This window comes from Chiloscyllium plagiosum, chromosome 48 (genome assembly GCF_004010195.1).
Source record: "Chiloscyllium plagiosum isolate BGI_BamShark_2017 chromosome 48, ASM401019v2, whole genome shotgun sequence".
In the NCBI taxonomy this organism is placed as follows: domain Eukaryota; kingdom Metazoa; phylum Chordata; class Chondrichthyes; order Orectolobiformes; family Hemiscylliidae; genus Chiloscyllium; species Chiloscyllium plagiosum.
Genome location: NC_057757.1, coordinates 5,625,586 through 5,641,249, shown reverse-complemented (window position 1 = coordinate 5,641,249; position 15,664 = coordinate 5,625,586). Strand labels below are relative to the sequence as shown.

General features: G+C 50.0%; 1 protein-coding gene across 1 annotated transcript in view; it reads left to right on the top strand.

Annotated features, from left to right (window-relative positions):
* LOC122544393 (actin-like protein 6B) overlaps positions 1–15,664 on the top strand; it is a 60,513-nt gene that overhangs the window by 26,642 nt on the left and 18,207 nt on the right. Inside the window, exons 4-7 of the mRNA XM_043683639.1 lie at positions 408–508; positions 2,897–2,994; positions 6,918–7,012; positions 11,532–11,638. Coding sequence (XP_043539574.1) covers positions 408–508; positions 2,897–2,994; positions 6,918–7,012; positions 11,532–11,638 — 401 coding nt within the window. The remainder of the gene's footprint in view (positions 1–407; positions 509–2,896; positions 2,995–6,917; positions 7,013–11,531; positions 11,639–15,664) is intronic.

The window sequence follows — 15,664 nt, the reverse complement described above, 5'->3', positions numbered from 1 at the left end:
TCCCTCTCTCTCCCTCTCTCTCCCTCTCTCTCTCCCTCCCTCTCCCTCCCTCTCTCCCTCTCCCTCTCCCTCTCCCTCTCTCTCTCCCCCTCTCTCTTTCTCTCACCCTCTCCCCTCTCTCTCTCTCACACTCTCTCACCCTCTCTCCCTCTCCCTCTCTCCCTCCCAGTCTCCCTCTCTCTCTCTGTCTCAGTATTGCTTTGCTGACCACATTGCTGGTGCTAACTCTCCTGTCCTGTTATCCTGCAGTCGAGGACTGGGATTGCTTCCAGGCAATTCTGGATCACACCTACACCAAGCACATCAAGTCGGAGCCAAACCTCCCAGTCTCCCTCTCTCTCTCTGTCTCAGTATTGCTTTGCTGACCACATTGCTGGTGCTAACTCTCCTGTCCTGTTATCCTGCAGTCGAGGACTGGGATTGCTTCCAGGCAATTCTGGATCACACCTACACCAAGCACATCAAGTCGGAGCCAAACCTGCACCCTGTCCTCATGTCGGAAGCACCGGTGAGCAGAACGAGTCTGAAACCCAGCGACTGGGTGGCCAGATCTGGGGCAAGTTACCCGTCCAGCTCAGATAACATTAAAAATAGCACTTAGTTAAATATCACTACTCACTCAAGAGATGTGAGCTTCACTCGGTGGGTCAGCATTATTGCCCCTCCCTAACTGCCCCTTGACAAGGCACTGGCGAACGGCTCCAAGTCAGTGCAGTGTAATGCTCTGAGGGAGGGAGTTGCAGACTTGCGACACTGAATGAATGGGCTCATCTGTTTCCAAGTCAAGATTAGAGTGGTGCTGGAAAAGCACAGCAGGTCAGGCAGCATCCGAGGAGCAGGAAATCCGACATTTCGGCCAGGAATCCTGGGATGCTGCCTGACCTGCAGTGCTTTTCCAGCACCACTCTCATCTTGACTCTAATCTCCAGCATCTGCACTACCCCATGTCTGCCTCACATGTTTCCAAGTCAACTTGACTATTTCAACTTTCTCCTGCTCAGTCTCCCAACTTCAACCCTGGATCAGCTTCATTTCCTCCCAAACTCAGCAACACAGCATCACCCCCCACCCTTCCCCCATTCCTAACACACACACCAAATACCATCTCCCCCTCCAACCCCGGCTCCAACAAAGCACAACAACACCTCTGCATCCGCAGGAAGCTATAGAAATTCGGCATGAATGCAAAGACTCTTCCCAATTTTTATAGATGCGCCATAGAAAGCATTCTATTGGAATGCATCATGGCGTGGTACGGCATCTGCTCTGATCAGGACCAGACTAAGCTACAGAGAGCCATGAACACAGCCCGGTCCATCAGGCAAGCCAACCTCCCATCTGTTGACTCCATCTGTACATCCCACTGCCTCGGGTAGGCAGCCAACATCATCCATGACCCCTCCCACCCCGGTTATAATCCCTTCCAACCTCTTCTGTCGGGCAGAAGGTGCAAAATACGTACCGACAGATTCAAGGACAGCTTCTTCCCTGTTGCTATTAGACTTCAGAACGGACCTGTCAAATTTTAAAGGTACCGTTGATCTCGCTCGCCCTGTTCTGCAGCCGTAACATTGTGTTCCTCATACTGTTCCGTCACCCTAATGCCCTTTGCATGGTATGATCAGCCTGTACTGCACACAAAACAAAACCTTTCACTGTACCTAGGTACATGAGATAATAATAAATCAAGTCATCCCCAATGTTCGATGATCTACACTGGCTTCTGATCCAGTATCTCCTCACTTTTAAGCTTTTCATCCATGAGTTTGAATCCCTCCAATGCATCATCCTGTCTGTGATCTCCAAAACCACTACAACTGCACTCCTTCAAATCCCAGCCATTTTTAATGGGGGGGGGGGACGTATTGGCTCAGTGGTTAGCACTGCTGCCTCACGGCACCAGGGTCCCGGGTTTGATTCCAGCCTCAGGCGACTGTCTGTGCAGTGTTTGCACATTCTCCTGTGCTTGGTGCACGTCCCTCCAAGCACTTCTTATTCGCGCACTTATCCAAATGTCTTTTAAACGTTGGAACCGTACCCACATCCGTTACTTCCAGTGGAAGGTCTCCGTGTAAACTAAAATCACCCCGGTGGTCTTTTTAAAATCTTCCTGCTCCCACCTTTAAAATAACGCCCCCTAGTTTTGAACTCCCCCACCTTAGGGAAAGGACACCTGCCGTTAACCTTACCCACACCCCTCGTGACTTTATAAATGTCGCTGATCTGTATCGTAGCCCGGTCTCACTTGTCTTATGAGCCAAGACTGAACAGGCTGGGACTCTACTCCCCGGACTGTCAAAAAATGAGAGGTGATAGCACTGGAATGTTTTGGACTCTTAAGGGGGCTGTATAGGTTAAACACTGAGAGGTTATACCCTCTTATCTCTGATGAAATATATCCAAGGTGTTTTTTTTTAAATACGGGGAGGATGGTGAAGCCGGGAGTTCTTAGGCATGTCCAACTGCCCTTACACTGGGCAGCAGGCTGTGCTATTTCTGAGTGTATTGCTGGTGCCTGGAGTCACACAGAGGCCAGACCTGGTAAGGACATCTGGTACGTCCTTTCCTGAAGAGAATTAGTGAACTTTTTATGACGATTGACGATGGCCCCCATCACTACAATCTTCTCTATGTTCCAGATGGATTAATTTAATTTAAACTTCAAGCTAACCTGGTGGGACTTGAACCGATGTTCCTGAAGCATTAGACTGATTCTAGGGATTACTAGGCCACTCTGCATCTCCAAGTCCTAATACCTAATGATGTGGGTCAGGTTTTGAGCGATAATGTACCGCTGAGTTAACGTGAGGCTGTTTTGTTCTGTTCAGGCTGCTATGTGAATGTACTGGTTGTCTTTCTTTCTGCTGGGACCTCAGAGGGTTTTTGTCTGTTTCAGTGGAACACCCGGGCCAAGCGAGAGAAGCTGACCGAGCTGATGTTTGAGCACTACAACATCCCCGCCTTCTTCCTCTGCAAGACCGCGGTGCTCACTGCGTATCCTTCAGACGGTCTGAAGCCAGGCGGCTGCCCCCAGTCCACAGCACAGCCCCGTAGGCACACACATGGGAACTGGGCCAACTGTGGGCTCCTGTCTGTAATGTGGTCCTGACTGTGCGTCCCGGTCTGGAACACTGTCCTGACTGTGCGTCCCGGTCTGGAACACTGTCCTGACTGTGCGTCCCGGTCTGGAACACGGTCCTGACTGTGCGTCTCGGTCTGGAACACGGTCCTGACTGTGCGTCCCAGTCTGGAACGTGATCCTGACTGTGCGTCCCGGTCTGAAACACGGTCCTGACTGTGCGTCCCGGTCTGGAACACGGTCCTGACTGTGCGTCCCGGTCTGGAACACGGTCCTGACTGTGCGTCCCGGTCTGGAACACTGTCCTGACTGTCGTCCCGGTCCAGGAACACTGTCCTGACTGTGCGTCCCGGTCTGGAACACGGTCCTGACTGTGCGTCCCGGTCTGGAACACGGTCCTGACTGTGCGTCCCGGTCTGGAACACGGTCCTGACTGTGCGTCCCGGTCTGGAACACGGTCCTGACTGTGCGTCCCGGTCTGGAACACGGTCCTGACTGTGCGTCCTGGTCAGGAACACTGTCCTGACTGTGCGTCCCGGTCTGGAACACTGTCCTGACTGTGCGTCCCGGTCTGGAACACTGTCCCGACTCTGCGTCCCGGTCTGGAACACTGTCCTGACTCTGCGTCCCGGTCTGGAACACTGTCCTGACTGTGCGTCCCGGTCTGGAACACTAACCTGACTGTGCGTCTAGGGCTGGAACACTGTCCCGACTCTGCGTCCTGGTCTGGAACACTGTCCTGACTGTGCGTCCCGGTCTGGAACGTGATCCTGACTGTGCGTCCCGGTCTGGAACACTGTCCTGACTGTGCGTCCCGTTCTGGAACACTGTCCTGACTGTGCGTCCCGTTCTGGAACGTGATCCTGACTGTGCGTCCCGTTCTGGAACACTGTCCTGACTGTGCGTCCCAGTCTGGAACACTGACCTGACTGTGCGTCCTGGTCTGGAACACGGTCCTGACTGTGCGTCCCGGTCTGGAACACGGTCCTGACTGTGCGTCCCGGCCTGGAACACTGACCTGACTGTGCGTCCCGGTCTGGAACACTGTCCCGACTCTGCGTCCCGGTCTGGAACACTGTCCTGACTGTGCGTCCCGGTCTGGAACACTGTCCTGACTCTGCATCCCGGCCTGGAACACTGACCTGACTGTGCGTCCCGGTCTGGAACACTGTCCTGACTGTGCGTCCCGGTCTGGAACACTGACCTGACTGTGCGTCTCGGTCTGGAACACGGTCCTGATTGTGCGTCCCAGTCTGGAACGCTGACTGTGCGTCCCGGTCTGGAACACTGTCCCGACTCTGCGGCCCGGTCTGGAACACGGTCCTGACTGTGCGTCCCGGTCTGGAACACTGTCCCGACTGGGCGTCACGGTCTGGAACACGGTCCTGACTGTGCGTCCCGGTCTGGAACACTGTCCTGACTGTGCGTCCCGGTCTGGAACACTGACCTGACTGTGCGTCTCGGTCTGGAACACTGACCTGACTGTGCGTCTCGGTCTGGAACACGGTCCTGATTGTGCGTCCCAGTCTGGAACACTGAGCTGACTGTGCTTCTCGGTCTGGAACACGGTCCTGACTGTGCGTCCAAGTCTGGAACACTGACCTGACTGTGCGTCCCGGTCTGGAAGACGGTCATGACTGTGCGTCCCAGTCTGGAACACTGACCTGACTGTGCGTCCCGGTCTGGAACACTGACCTGACTGTGCGTCCCGGTCTGGAACACGTTCCTGACTGTGCGTCCCGGTCTGGAACACGGTCCTGACTGTGCGTCCCAGTCTGGAACACTGACCTGACTGTGCATCTCGGTCTGGAACACGGTCCTGACTGTGCGTCCCGGTCTGGAACACGGTCCTGACTGTGCGTCCCGGTCTGGAACACGGTCCTGACTGTGCGTCCCGGTCTGGAACACGGTCCTGACTCTGCGTCCCGGTCTGGAACACGGTCCTGACTCTGCGTTCTGGTCTGGAACACTGACCTGACTGTGCGTCCCGGTCTGGAACAGGGTCCTGACTGTGCGTCCCGGTCTGGAACAAGGTCCTGACTGTGCATCCCGGTCTGGAACACGGTCCTGACTGTGCGTCTTGGTCTGGAACACGGTCCTGACTGTGCGTCCCAGTCTGGAACACTGACCTGACTGTGCGTCGTCCCGGTCTGGAACACTGTCCTGACTGTGCGTCCCGGTCTGGAACACTGTCCTGACTGTGCGTCCCGGTCTGGAACACGGTCCTGACTGTGCGTCCCGGTCTGGAACACGGTCCTGACTGTGCGTCCCGGTCTGGAACACGGTCCTGACTCTGCGTCCCGGTCTGGAACACTGACCTGACTGTGCGTCCCGATCTGGAACACTGTCCTGACTGTGCGTCCTGGTCAGGAACACTGTCCTGACTGTGCGTCCTGGTCTGGAACACGGTCCTGACTGTGCGTCCCAGTCTGGAACACTGTCCTGACTCTGCGTTCTGGTCTGGAACACTGACCTGACTGTGCGTCCCGGTCTGGAACACGGTCCTGACTGTGCGTCCCGGTCTGGAACACTGTCCTGACTGTGCGTCTCGGTCTGGAACAGTGTCCTGACTGTGCGTCCCGGTCTGGGACACTGTCCTGACTGTGCGTCCCGGTCTGGAACACTGGCCTGACTGTGCGTCCCGGTCTGGGACATGGTCCTGACTGTGCGTCCCAGTCTGGAACACTGACCTGACTGTGCGTCCCGGTCTGGGACACTGTCCTGACTGTGCGTCCCGGTCTGGAACACTGACCTGACTGTGCCTCTCGGTCTGGAACACTGTCCTGACTGTGCGTCCCGGTCTGGAACACTGTCCTGACTCTGCGTCCCGGTCTGGAACACTGTCCTGACTGTGCCTCGCGGTCTGGAACACTGACCTGACTGTGCGTCCTGGTCTGGAACACTGTCCTGACTGTGCGTCCCGGTCTGGGACACTGTCCTGACTGAGCATTTAGGTCTGGGACAGAATGCTGACTGTGCGTCCCAGTCTGGAACCTGATCCTGACTGTGTCCTCCTGGAATGAAGTGGTCTGAGTGATATGTTCCCCGTTCCGTAATAGGTAGAGGAAATCTGACCCTCTTCTGCTCCCATGAGACCCATTCTTGAGTAGAATCTGCCACGTGTTCGAAGTAATTGCAGATGTTTATTCCTGTAAAGGCCTAATTCTTACTGCGAATATTAGTGGGACAAGACGCACCTATCCCTCTCTCCGAGACCACCAAACAGGCAAATACTGCACAGTTGACGATGCCATCTTTTGCAGAGACATTAAACTGGCAGCCCGACTGTTTCTGAGGGTAGACCTTCAGATCCTGAGCACCTACTGGAAGAAGAAGAGGGGAGTTCTCCCAGTGTATCCCTCATCCAACATCATCAAAATTGGATTATCTGATGCTATTTGTATGACATTACAGCAGACGCCACACTTAAGTCCTTCACTTTGGGAAAGTTGTAAAAGGTGCTACGGGAATGTAAGTCTTTAATGCACATGAGAGTTGCCGATCCAGCTCTGAAGTGCTCATTCTGGTAACATAGGAAACAGCACAGCAAGATCCCACAAGCAGCGCGCAGGATAGAAGCCTCACCCCCCCTTGTTCTCAGTGATGATCTTTGAGGGTCCAGGACACTGGGTGGAGAGTTTCTGGTGAATGGGGAGGGCTGGTTCAAACATCCCACCTATGGAGCGTTTTGGTACATCTCGTAAATGCAGGTTTCTCTCTCTCTCTCTCTGTCTCTCTCTCTGTCTCTCTCTCTCTCTCTCTCTCTCTTCTGCACCAATGGACCTCACTGTCTCAGTGTGGAATCTCTCCTTGACTGTCTCCTCCCCCATCATGACAGCTTCGCTAACGGGCGATCCACAGGCCTGGTCCTCGATAGCGGTGCAACCCACACGACTGCTATCCCCGTGCACGACGGCTACGTCCTGCAGCAAGGTAGGACCCTTTCACCTCTCAATGTGGTAACTGTAAACCCCCCCACCCCCCCTTTAGGGTTTCTGGCCCCTTGGCTGTGCCTCACCTATGGGTGCTCCCTCTGGCTTGGGTACACGTTCCTTGAGCGCTGCCCGTTCAGTAACTAAGACACTTCCTTCTGGACAGAGTTTGTTGACGACTCAGTCGTAGAACAGTCCGACTTCCTTTTAATCGACCTGTCACAGCATGGAAACATACCCTTTGGCCCAAATCATCCATGCTGACCAGATATCCCAACCTAATCTCGTCCTGATTTGGAGATGCCAGTCTGCAGAAACTTGACATGTGCATTCTTCTTGGAGATCCTCTCCACTTTAAGTCGGCACTTTAATCTGGTCCCACCTGCCAGCACCCGGCCCATGTCCCTCCAAACCCTTCCTATTCATGTCCCCATCCAGGTACCTTTTAAATGTTGTCATTGTACCAGCCTCCACCACTTCCTCTGGCAGCTCATTCCATACACGTACCACCCTCTGCGTGAAAAAGTTGCCCCTCAGGTCTCTTTGATATCTTTCCCCTCTCACCCTAAACCTATACCCTATAGTTTGGACTCCCCTACCCAAGGGAAAAAGACCTTGGTTATTTACCTTATCCATGCCCCTCATGGGAAAAAGACCTTGGTTATTTACCTTATCCATGCCCCTCATGGTATAAAGGAAAGCATACCAAACGCCTTCTTCACTATCCTATCTACCTGCGACTCCACTTTCAAGGAGCTATGAACCTGCACTCCAAGGTCTCTTTGTTCAGCCACACTCCCTGGGACCTTACCATTAAGTGTATAAATCCTGCCCTGACTGATGTTCTAACACATTCCATGATCATCTGAACCTTCTGACCCAAACTTAGGGAGAGTCTGATCTTACACAGGACCATTGTTTCCCTGTTGAATCTATCCAGTCAATTCATTCATCAATCAGTCCAAATCATTTGTTTGACTACTTAACAAGCACTTTATTTTCCCTATTCCACCCCCTCCCCTACCACAGACACACACACCAACGCTCTGCAGTGCCCCTTCAAATGCCAACTCTCACCCATCACCCTGGAGTATCCCGCGGTCATAAAAGCAGAGAATAGTTCAGTACTGAAGAAGGCCATTCAGCTCATTGAGAACGCACTAGCTCTTTCAAAGAGGGATCCAGTTCGCCCTACTCCGCACCCAATCCTTTCCCTGCAATCTATTCTGAAGACTGGTCACCGAACCCAAAATGCCAACCCTGCTTTCTGCCCACAGATGCTGCCAGACCTGCTGAGTTTTTCCAGCAATTTCTGTTTCTGATTTCCAGCATCCCCTGTCCTTTCGGTTATTTATTTTTCTCCCTGCGATTTATTTCTGTATTCTAGTATTTATCCAGTTGTGGAAAGTCACTGTTGAACCTGCAGTCACCACACTATCAGGCAGTGCACTTTCAACTCCTAACATCGTGCTACTATTTCTCAAATTTCACCTTCAGCTTTTCATAGCCTAATTTGATGACCTAGACTTGAAAGTCTGGGGAATACAATTTCAAAATTTACAGGTGTCACAAAATTTGGAAGTATTCTGAATTGTGAGAAGGGTAATGAGAGACTTTAGACTACAGGTCAGTGGAACAGTGTTACGCTGGTAATGTCTACAGGCTACAGAGGTCCAGGTTAATGGACGCAGACTCAATCCCGCCAAAGCAGATAGTAACATTCAAATTCAATTGCTAAATCTAATATTGCAAGCTAGTCTCAGAAGGACCTGGGAGTCAGTCCTTAATGCATGCATCACATGAAGTTGGTTTGCAGGTGCAGCAAGTAGGCGAATGGAATATTGTCCTCCATTGCTAAAGAGGATGGAGTCTAAAAGCAGAGAGGTTTTGCTGCAGCTGTACAAGGTGCTGGTGAGGTTACACCTGGAATACCGTGTGCAGTTTTGGTCTCCTTACTTGAGAAAGGATGTACTGGCACTGGAGGGGGTTCACTGGGTTGATTCCAGAGTTGAGAGGATTAGTTTATGAGGAGACTGGGACTATGTTGATTGGTATTCAGAAGAATGAGGAAGGATCTTCTAGAAACACGTAAAAATATGACAGGAATAGACAAGCTAAAAGCAGGGAGGTTGGTTCCATGGGCAGGTGAAACTGGAACTAAGGGGCGTGGCCTCAAAGTAAGGGGGAGCAGATTTCGGACGGAGTTGAGGAGGAACTTCAAAGGGTTGTGAATCTGTGGAACCCCCTGCCCAGGGAAGCCGTTGAGGCTACCTCGTTGAATGTTTCTAATGCAAAGATAGACTTTGAAACAGTAAAGGAGTTAAGGGCGAGAGAGCAGGAAGGCGGAGCTGAGGCTGTGAAAAGGTCAGCCATTGAGGGGCCAGGCGGCCTACTCCTGCTCCTTGTGTTCCTATGACAACCACGAAACTTCCATCAGCGGTTGTGAGGACACATCCAGTGCCCTTTGGGGAGGGAGAGCCGCTTCCTTTACCCAGTCCTAAACCCCGCCCCCCCCCCCCGACTCCAGACACGCAGCAACATGAATGACTCCAAAAAGCCATGACTGAGCAAGCCACTCAGTCTGAGGCCAAATCAGAGTTCAGCAGCACAGGTTAATGCAGGGAAGGTCAAAATGATTCACAACCACAGAAATGTTGATGTCGTCCAGTGGAGCCTTATCCACTGTTTGTACGGACAGCCCATCCAGTAACTCATGGATTTTAACCCCGTCGAGGGCCTGAATTACTGCCTCTATCTCTATAACTTGAGCAGCATCTTCTTCCTTGATGGAAGAACGGGAAAAGGCAATATAAACTGAAGGGTGCGTTTCTAAACGGTCATGATTTGGAGGCGCCGGTGTTGGACTGGGGTGGACAAAGTTAAAAATCACACAACACCAGGTTATAGTCCAACAGGTTTAATTGGAAGCACACTAGCTTTCGGAGCGTCACCTGATGAAGGAGCGGCGCTCCGAAAGCTAGTGTGCTTCCAATTAAACCTGTTGGACTATAACCTGGTGTTGTGTGAGTTTTAACTTTCTAAATGGTGTCCAACATCAGAGGCACCTGGGCCCATAAATAACCGAAGGTGGCGGGTGAAGCGAGTAGCTACCGAGCCATAAGGAATCCAAGGCTTTATAAACACCCCCATAAAAGCAAAGGGTGATTGTGAACCTTCAGAAAACATTAGATAACGCCTCAGGCAGACATCTGAGTGCACTTCTTAAAAAAAAAGATGGAGAGAGGAAATGGGAGTGGCTGCAGGCATGAGGACGTTCAGCTGCCTTGAACAATTGCCCTTGAACAGCGTTAAGACCCTGGAACAATGCCACGCAGAGTGGTCCCAATCTGGAACCTGCCGCCTGAGGGTGCAGTGGAGGCAGCTTCAATCGAGAGAGCACAGGGTTAATATCAGGACTGTGCAGGTCCGTGGAGGGAGGTCAGGAGAGTGAGCTGCTCTTGCACAGTGGGCCTAACCACCTCCTCCAGTGCCGGAAGGTTCTCCGATCCGTGAAACGGTGTGGTTGTTTCGACAGGCCCAGCTTCCCCAGTACAGGCTCAGTGGTTAGCACTGCTGCCCCACAGCGCCAGGGACCCGGGTTCGATTCCAGCCTCGGGCGACTGTCTGTGTGGAGTTTGCACATTCTCCCTATGGGCTTCCTCCCACAGCCTAAACGTGTGCAGGTTAGGGTGGATTGGCCGTGCTAAATTGCCCATTGTGTTAGGTGCGTTAGTCAGAGGGAAATGGATCAGGGTGGGTTACTCTTTGGAGGGTCGGTGTGGACTGGTTGGCCTGTTTCCACGCTGTAGGGACGCTAACTCTTCTGTAACACAAAGGCTGTGTTCTCGTGCAACCCTGAGCTATTGAAAGATCACACTTTAGAAACAGCACTTAAAGTTTTGGTGATGAAATTGCGTTACAGCCAACACACACTTTACAAGTTTGCAGTGTCCCCGATTCGTCAGTCGCGTTACACTGAGTCTGCGTTCACAAAACGTGCTTTATAGCAGAACGACCCGTACCTCCACATAACTCGATTCCCTCCCCTCTTTGGTACTAGTCTCATCAGTCTCCCTTTCACCTTCTCCAAAGTCTTCACAACTTTTGAAAAATGTGGCGACCAGAACTGGTCACACTCCTGCCACTGGGGTCAGATGAGCGCATCATAAAGTTGACCGAAAAGCTGACCAACGTCCATCCATTTCTTACAGCAGTGACAGTAAGGTGTACACTTCTTTACAGTACCTTCACATTACCCAGCTCACAGGATGACCTGAAGAGGAACTCGTGCAGCGAATCCTAGGGGAACAAGAATGGTGGATTCTGGGAACACAGGGGGATTGTGGGAATTGTGGCTGCCATCACTTGGTAAATTGACTTCATTCTGCTGGGCTCCCTGAACGGCATTGGGAACCCAGGCTGGTAGTTTGGCCTCTTTGCCACCTCTCAGTCCAGACTCCCTGAAGTCAGTGTTAGCCACCCCAGCTCCCGATGAGGTCTCACGTCTTTGTTTCCTCCAGGCATTGTCAAGTCTCCCCTGGCTGGTGATTTCATCTCGATGCAGTGCCGGGAGCTGTTCCAGGAAATGAACATGGAAATCACTCCGCCTTACACAATCGCCTCGAAGGTAAGTAACACACGAGGGCGATGGCAGCAGGACAAGAGAATAAGCATTGGCCTGGAGTGGGTTATCAACAGAGGTCTCATCAAAGGATTTGGGGGGGTTATATACTCAATAATATACAATAACAGATACCTGGAAGTGAGCTACAGACTGGAATATAATTGAAGGGTTCAGGGTGATTTATATGTAGAATAACAGATACCCAAACATGAGTTACAGACTGGAATCTAATTGAAGGGTTCAGGGTGGTTTATATGTAAAATAACATTTACCCAGGAGTGAGTTACAGACTGGAATCTAATCGAGGATTTGGGGGATTTGTATATACAATAACAGATACCCAGACATGAGTTACAGACTGGAATCTAATTGAAGGGTTCAGGGTGATTTATATGTAGAATAACAGATACCCAGACATGGTTACAGACTGGAATCTAATTGAGGATTTGGGGAGGTTTGTATATACAATTGCAGATACCCAGAGTGAATTACAGACTGGAATTTAAGTGAGGGGTTCGGATAGTTTAGATAATCAAATACAGATACCCAGGGAGGGGTTAAGCTATCCATGCAACGTGCAATAGAAATCTAGAGTGTTTTCCAAAAAGCTGGTGTTACTCAGGACTGTATTATGTGGAACATTTAAGTCTGAGATGGATAATATTGATTGGGTAAGGACATTATTAATGATCGCAGTTGATGTTAACACTGGACAAGTCCGATCCCAGAGTGAAACCTTGTAAATGCTAATTCTTTTAATAACCGTAGAAATCAGTAACTGAAAACATTTACACATTTAACTGAAAGAATTAAATTGTTTATTAAGTCAGAATAAACACACAAACTATATTACACCACATATTAACTATATTAAAGGATTCGAGTTTGCATCATTCATTTTACCCCAGCAATATCCTCACAAACAACAAAACTTCAGAAAAGTGATATCACCATTTTCACACAGTGGCTCCCTGCTCAGGCTCATGCAGGTACAGCTGTAACCAGTTTCCTTTCGATGAATTTCTGCAATCACTACATGATATTTTCCCGTTGTCTAGTGTCTGTCCCCAGGATGACTAAAACAAACTGCAAACTTCACTCAAAGTGACAGCTTAAGTTCCCTGAACTTAGGGTGCAGAAAATCTTTCACTCTTTGGCATACACCACATTGAGCCACTTTTGCGACCGTTCTCTGTCTCCACTGGACCCTGACGCTAGACTCGACAGCAGAGTTTTCCCCCTCTACCTTCTTTCTACTACACTGAGCTGTTCACCTCAAGGGTTTGTCTCATTGAAATGCATGGAAACAAAACAGACCTCCAGATACCCCAGGGCAAATCCATAAGTACACTCAAAGATGAGACTAAAACCACATCTCCCACTTTTTAACACATAAAATAGAAAAAAATATTCAATTTAAAGTTATACAGAGGAACTTCAACTATCTAAAGGACACTGGCAGGGGAGTATTTGGTTTGGTTAATCGAATTCCAGATAATTGAATGCTGGATAACATAGTTGAGCCGAGCATCAGGACCTTGCGATGTTGCCGGATAATCCGATATTTGGATAATCGAATACCGGATAATCGATGTTCCTCTGTACATTCTTACAGTATTGAGGAGTATGGAGCAATTGTGGGACGACGGGTTGAGGCACAGATCATCTATAAACTCAATGAATGTCAGAACAGGTTGGAGGGGATGAATGGCCTGCTCCTGTTGAGTTACAAACTGGGAATGTTGGCAACTCCAGTTAAGATCGTGGGAATTTTTGTTTTGTTTGCGTCACTGCATTTTTTTGCTGGCAAGTCTAGCAGCGCTTTGAACAGAGTCGTTTTCCCAGCCAATCTCAGGTAGTGCTATAGAACAGAGAGACTGAGGGGCTCAGGTAGATAATTCTTTGACGTATGCATCAGAGTGCATTCAGATGGACTGGGTCAAAGGCATTTAGCATGCTTCATTGTTCAGTCCTTGGAGTATAGGAGTTGAGACATTATGTTGAAGTTGTACAGGACGATGGTGAAGCCTATTCTGGAAGTTTGAGCACAGTTGTGTTCACCCTGTTATAGGAAGGATATTATTAAGCTGGAAAGGGTTCAGAAGAGATTTATCAGGGAATGGAAGATTTGAGTTGTAAGGGAGAGGCTGGATAGGCTGGGAGTTTTTTCACTGGAGTGTTGAAGGGCGACCTTAATCGAGATTTATAAGATCTTGAGGGGTATAGATAAGGTGAATGGCAGATGTCTATTCCCTAGGGTGGTGGATTTCAAGACTAGGGGACGTATTTTTAAGGTGAGAGGAGAAAGATCTAAAAAAAGACAATTTATTTAGAGAGTGGTTCATGTGTGGAATGACCTTTCATAGGAAGTGGTGGATGCGGGTACGGTTACAATGTTTAAAAGGCATTTAGGTAAGTTCATAAATGGGAAGTGTTTAAAGGGATATGGGCCAAGGTGGGACGAGTTTAATCTGGGATTATGGTCGGCATGGGCCGAAGGGTCTGTTTCTGTGCTGTATGACTCTCTGACTCTATTTCAGAGGCTGTTTAGGAGTCAACCACATTTCTATTGGTCAGGGGTCGTATGTTGGCCAGACTAGGTAAGGAGAGCAGATTTCCTTTCCCCAAAGGGCACTGGTGAACCAAATGGATTTTAACAACAGTCTGTTAGCTTCACGATCACTTTCAGTGAGGTGAGCCTTTTATTCCAGAGTTATTTAATTTAAACTTTCCCCAGTTGCTCGGGTGGGTATTGAACAGTCACAGAACCTCTAGCCCAGGCTCCGGTGTTGCCATTTCAGTAATAAGGCCATTATCAACCATATCCCTACAATAAGGCTGAAGCAGTGGTGATCTGAGCTAAAAGGTTCCACAGGAAGTTGAAGCAGGAATAGGCCATTCAGCCCTTCAAACCTGCTCCACCATTCAATACTCAGCACCTTGTTCCCCAGTTACTCCCCATACCCTTTGATCTCTTTAGTCCTGAGAACATTCAATGCTTTGGCTTCAGATGCTTTTTGTGGCAGAGAATTCCACAGGGTTGAAGATTCAGGGCGGCATGGCGGCTCAGTGGTTAACACTGCTGCCTCACAGCGCCAGGGTCCCAGGTTCAATTCCAGCCTCGGGCAGCTGTCTGTGTGGAGTTTGCACATTCTCCCTGTGTCTGCGTGGGTTTCCTCCGGGTGCTCCGGTTTCCTCCCACAGCCTGAAGATGTGCAGATTAGGATGGATTGGCCATAAGAAATTGCCCCGTAGCGTCCACAGATGTGCAGGCTAGGTCGATTAGTCATGCTAAATTACCCATGGTGTTCAGGGATGAGCAGGTTAGGGTAGATTGGCCATGCTAAATTACCCATAGTGTCCAGGGGTGTGCAGGTTAGGGTGGATTGGCCGTGCTAAATTACCCATAGTGCCCAGGGATGTGCAGGTTAGGGTGGATTGGCCGTGCTAAATTACCCATAGTGCCCAAGGTTGTACAGGTTAGGGTGGATTGGCCGTGCTAAATTGCCCCATCGTGTGGAGGGTGGCTAATGTTGTACCACTTTTTAAGAAAGGTGGGAGAGAGAAAACAGGAAATTATAGACCAGTTAATCTGACCTCAGTGGTGGGAAAGATGCTGGAGTCTATTATAAAGGATGAAATTACGACACATCTGGAATAGTAGTAACAGGATTGGTCAGAGTCAGCATGGATTTATGAAGGGGAAATCATGCTTGACTAATCTTCTTGAAGATGGACGAGGGAGATCCAGTAGATGTAGTGTACCTGGACTTTCAGAAAGCTTTCAGAAAACATAGGAGGTTAGTGAGCAAAATTAGGGTGCATGGTATTGGGGGCAAAGTACTAACTTGGATTGAAAGTTGGTTGGCTGACAGGAAACAAAGAGTAGTGATAAACGGCTCCATTTCGGAATGGCAGGCAGTGACCAGTGGGGTACCGCAGGGATCAGTGCTGGGACCGCAGCTTTTTACAATATATATTAATGATATAAAAGATGGTATTAATAGTAACATTAGCAAATTTGCTGAT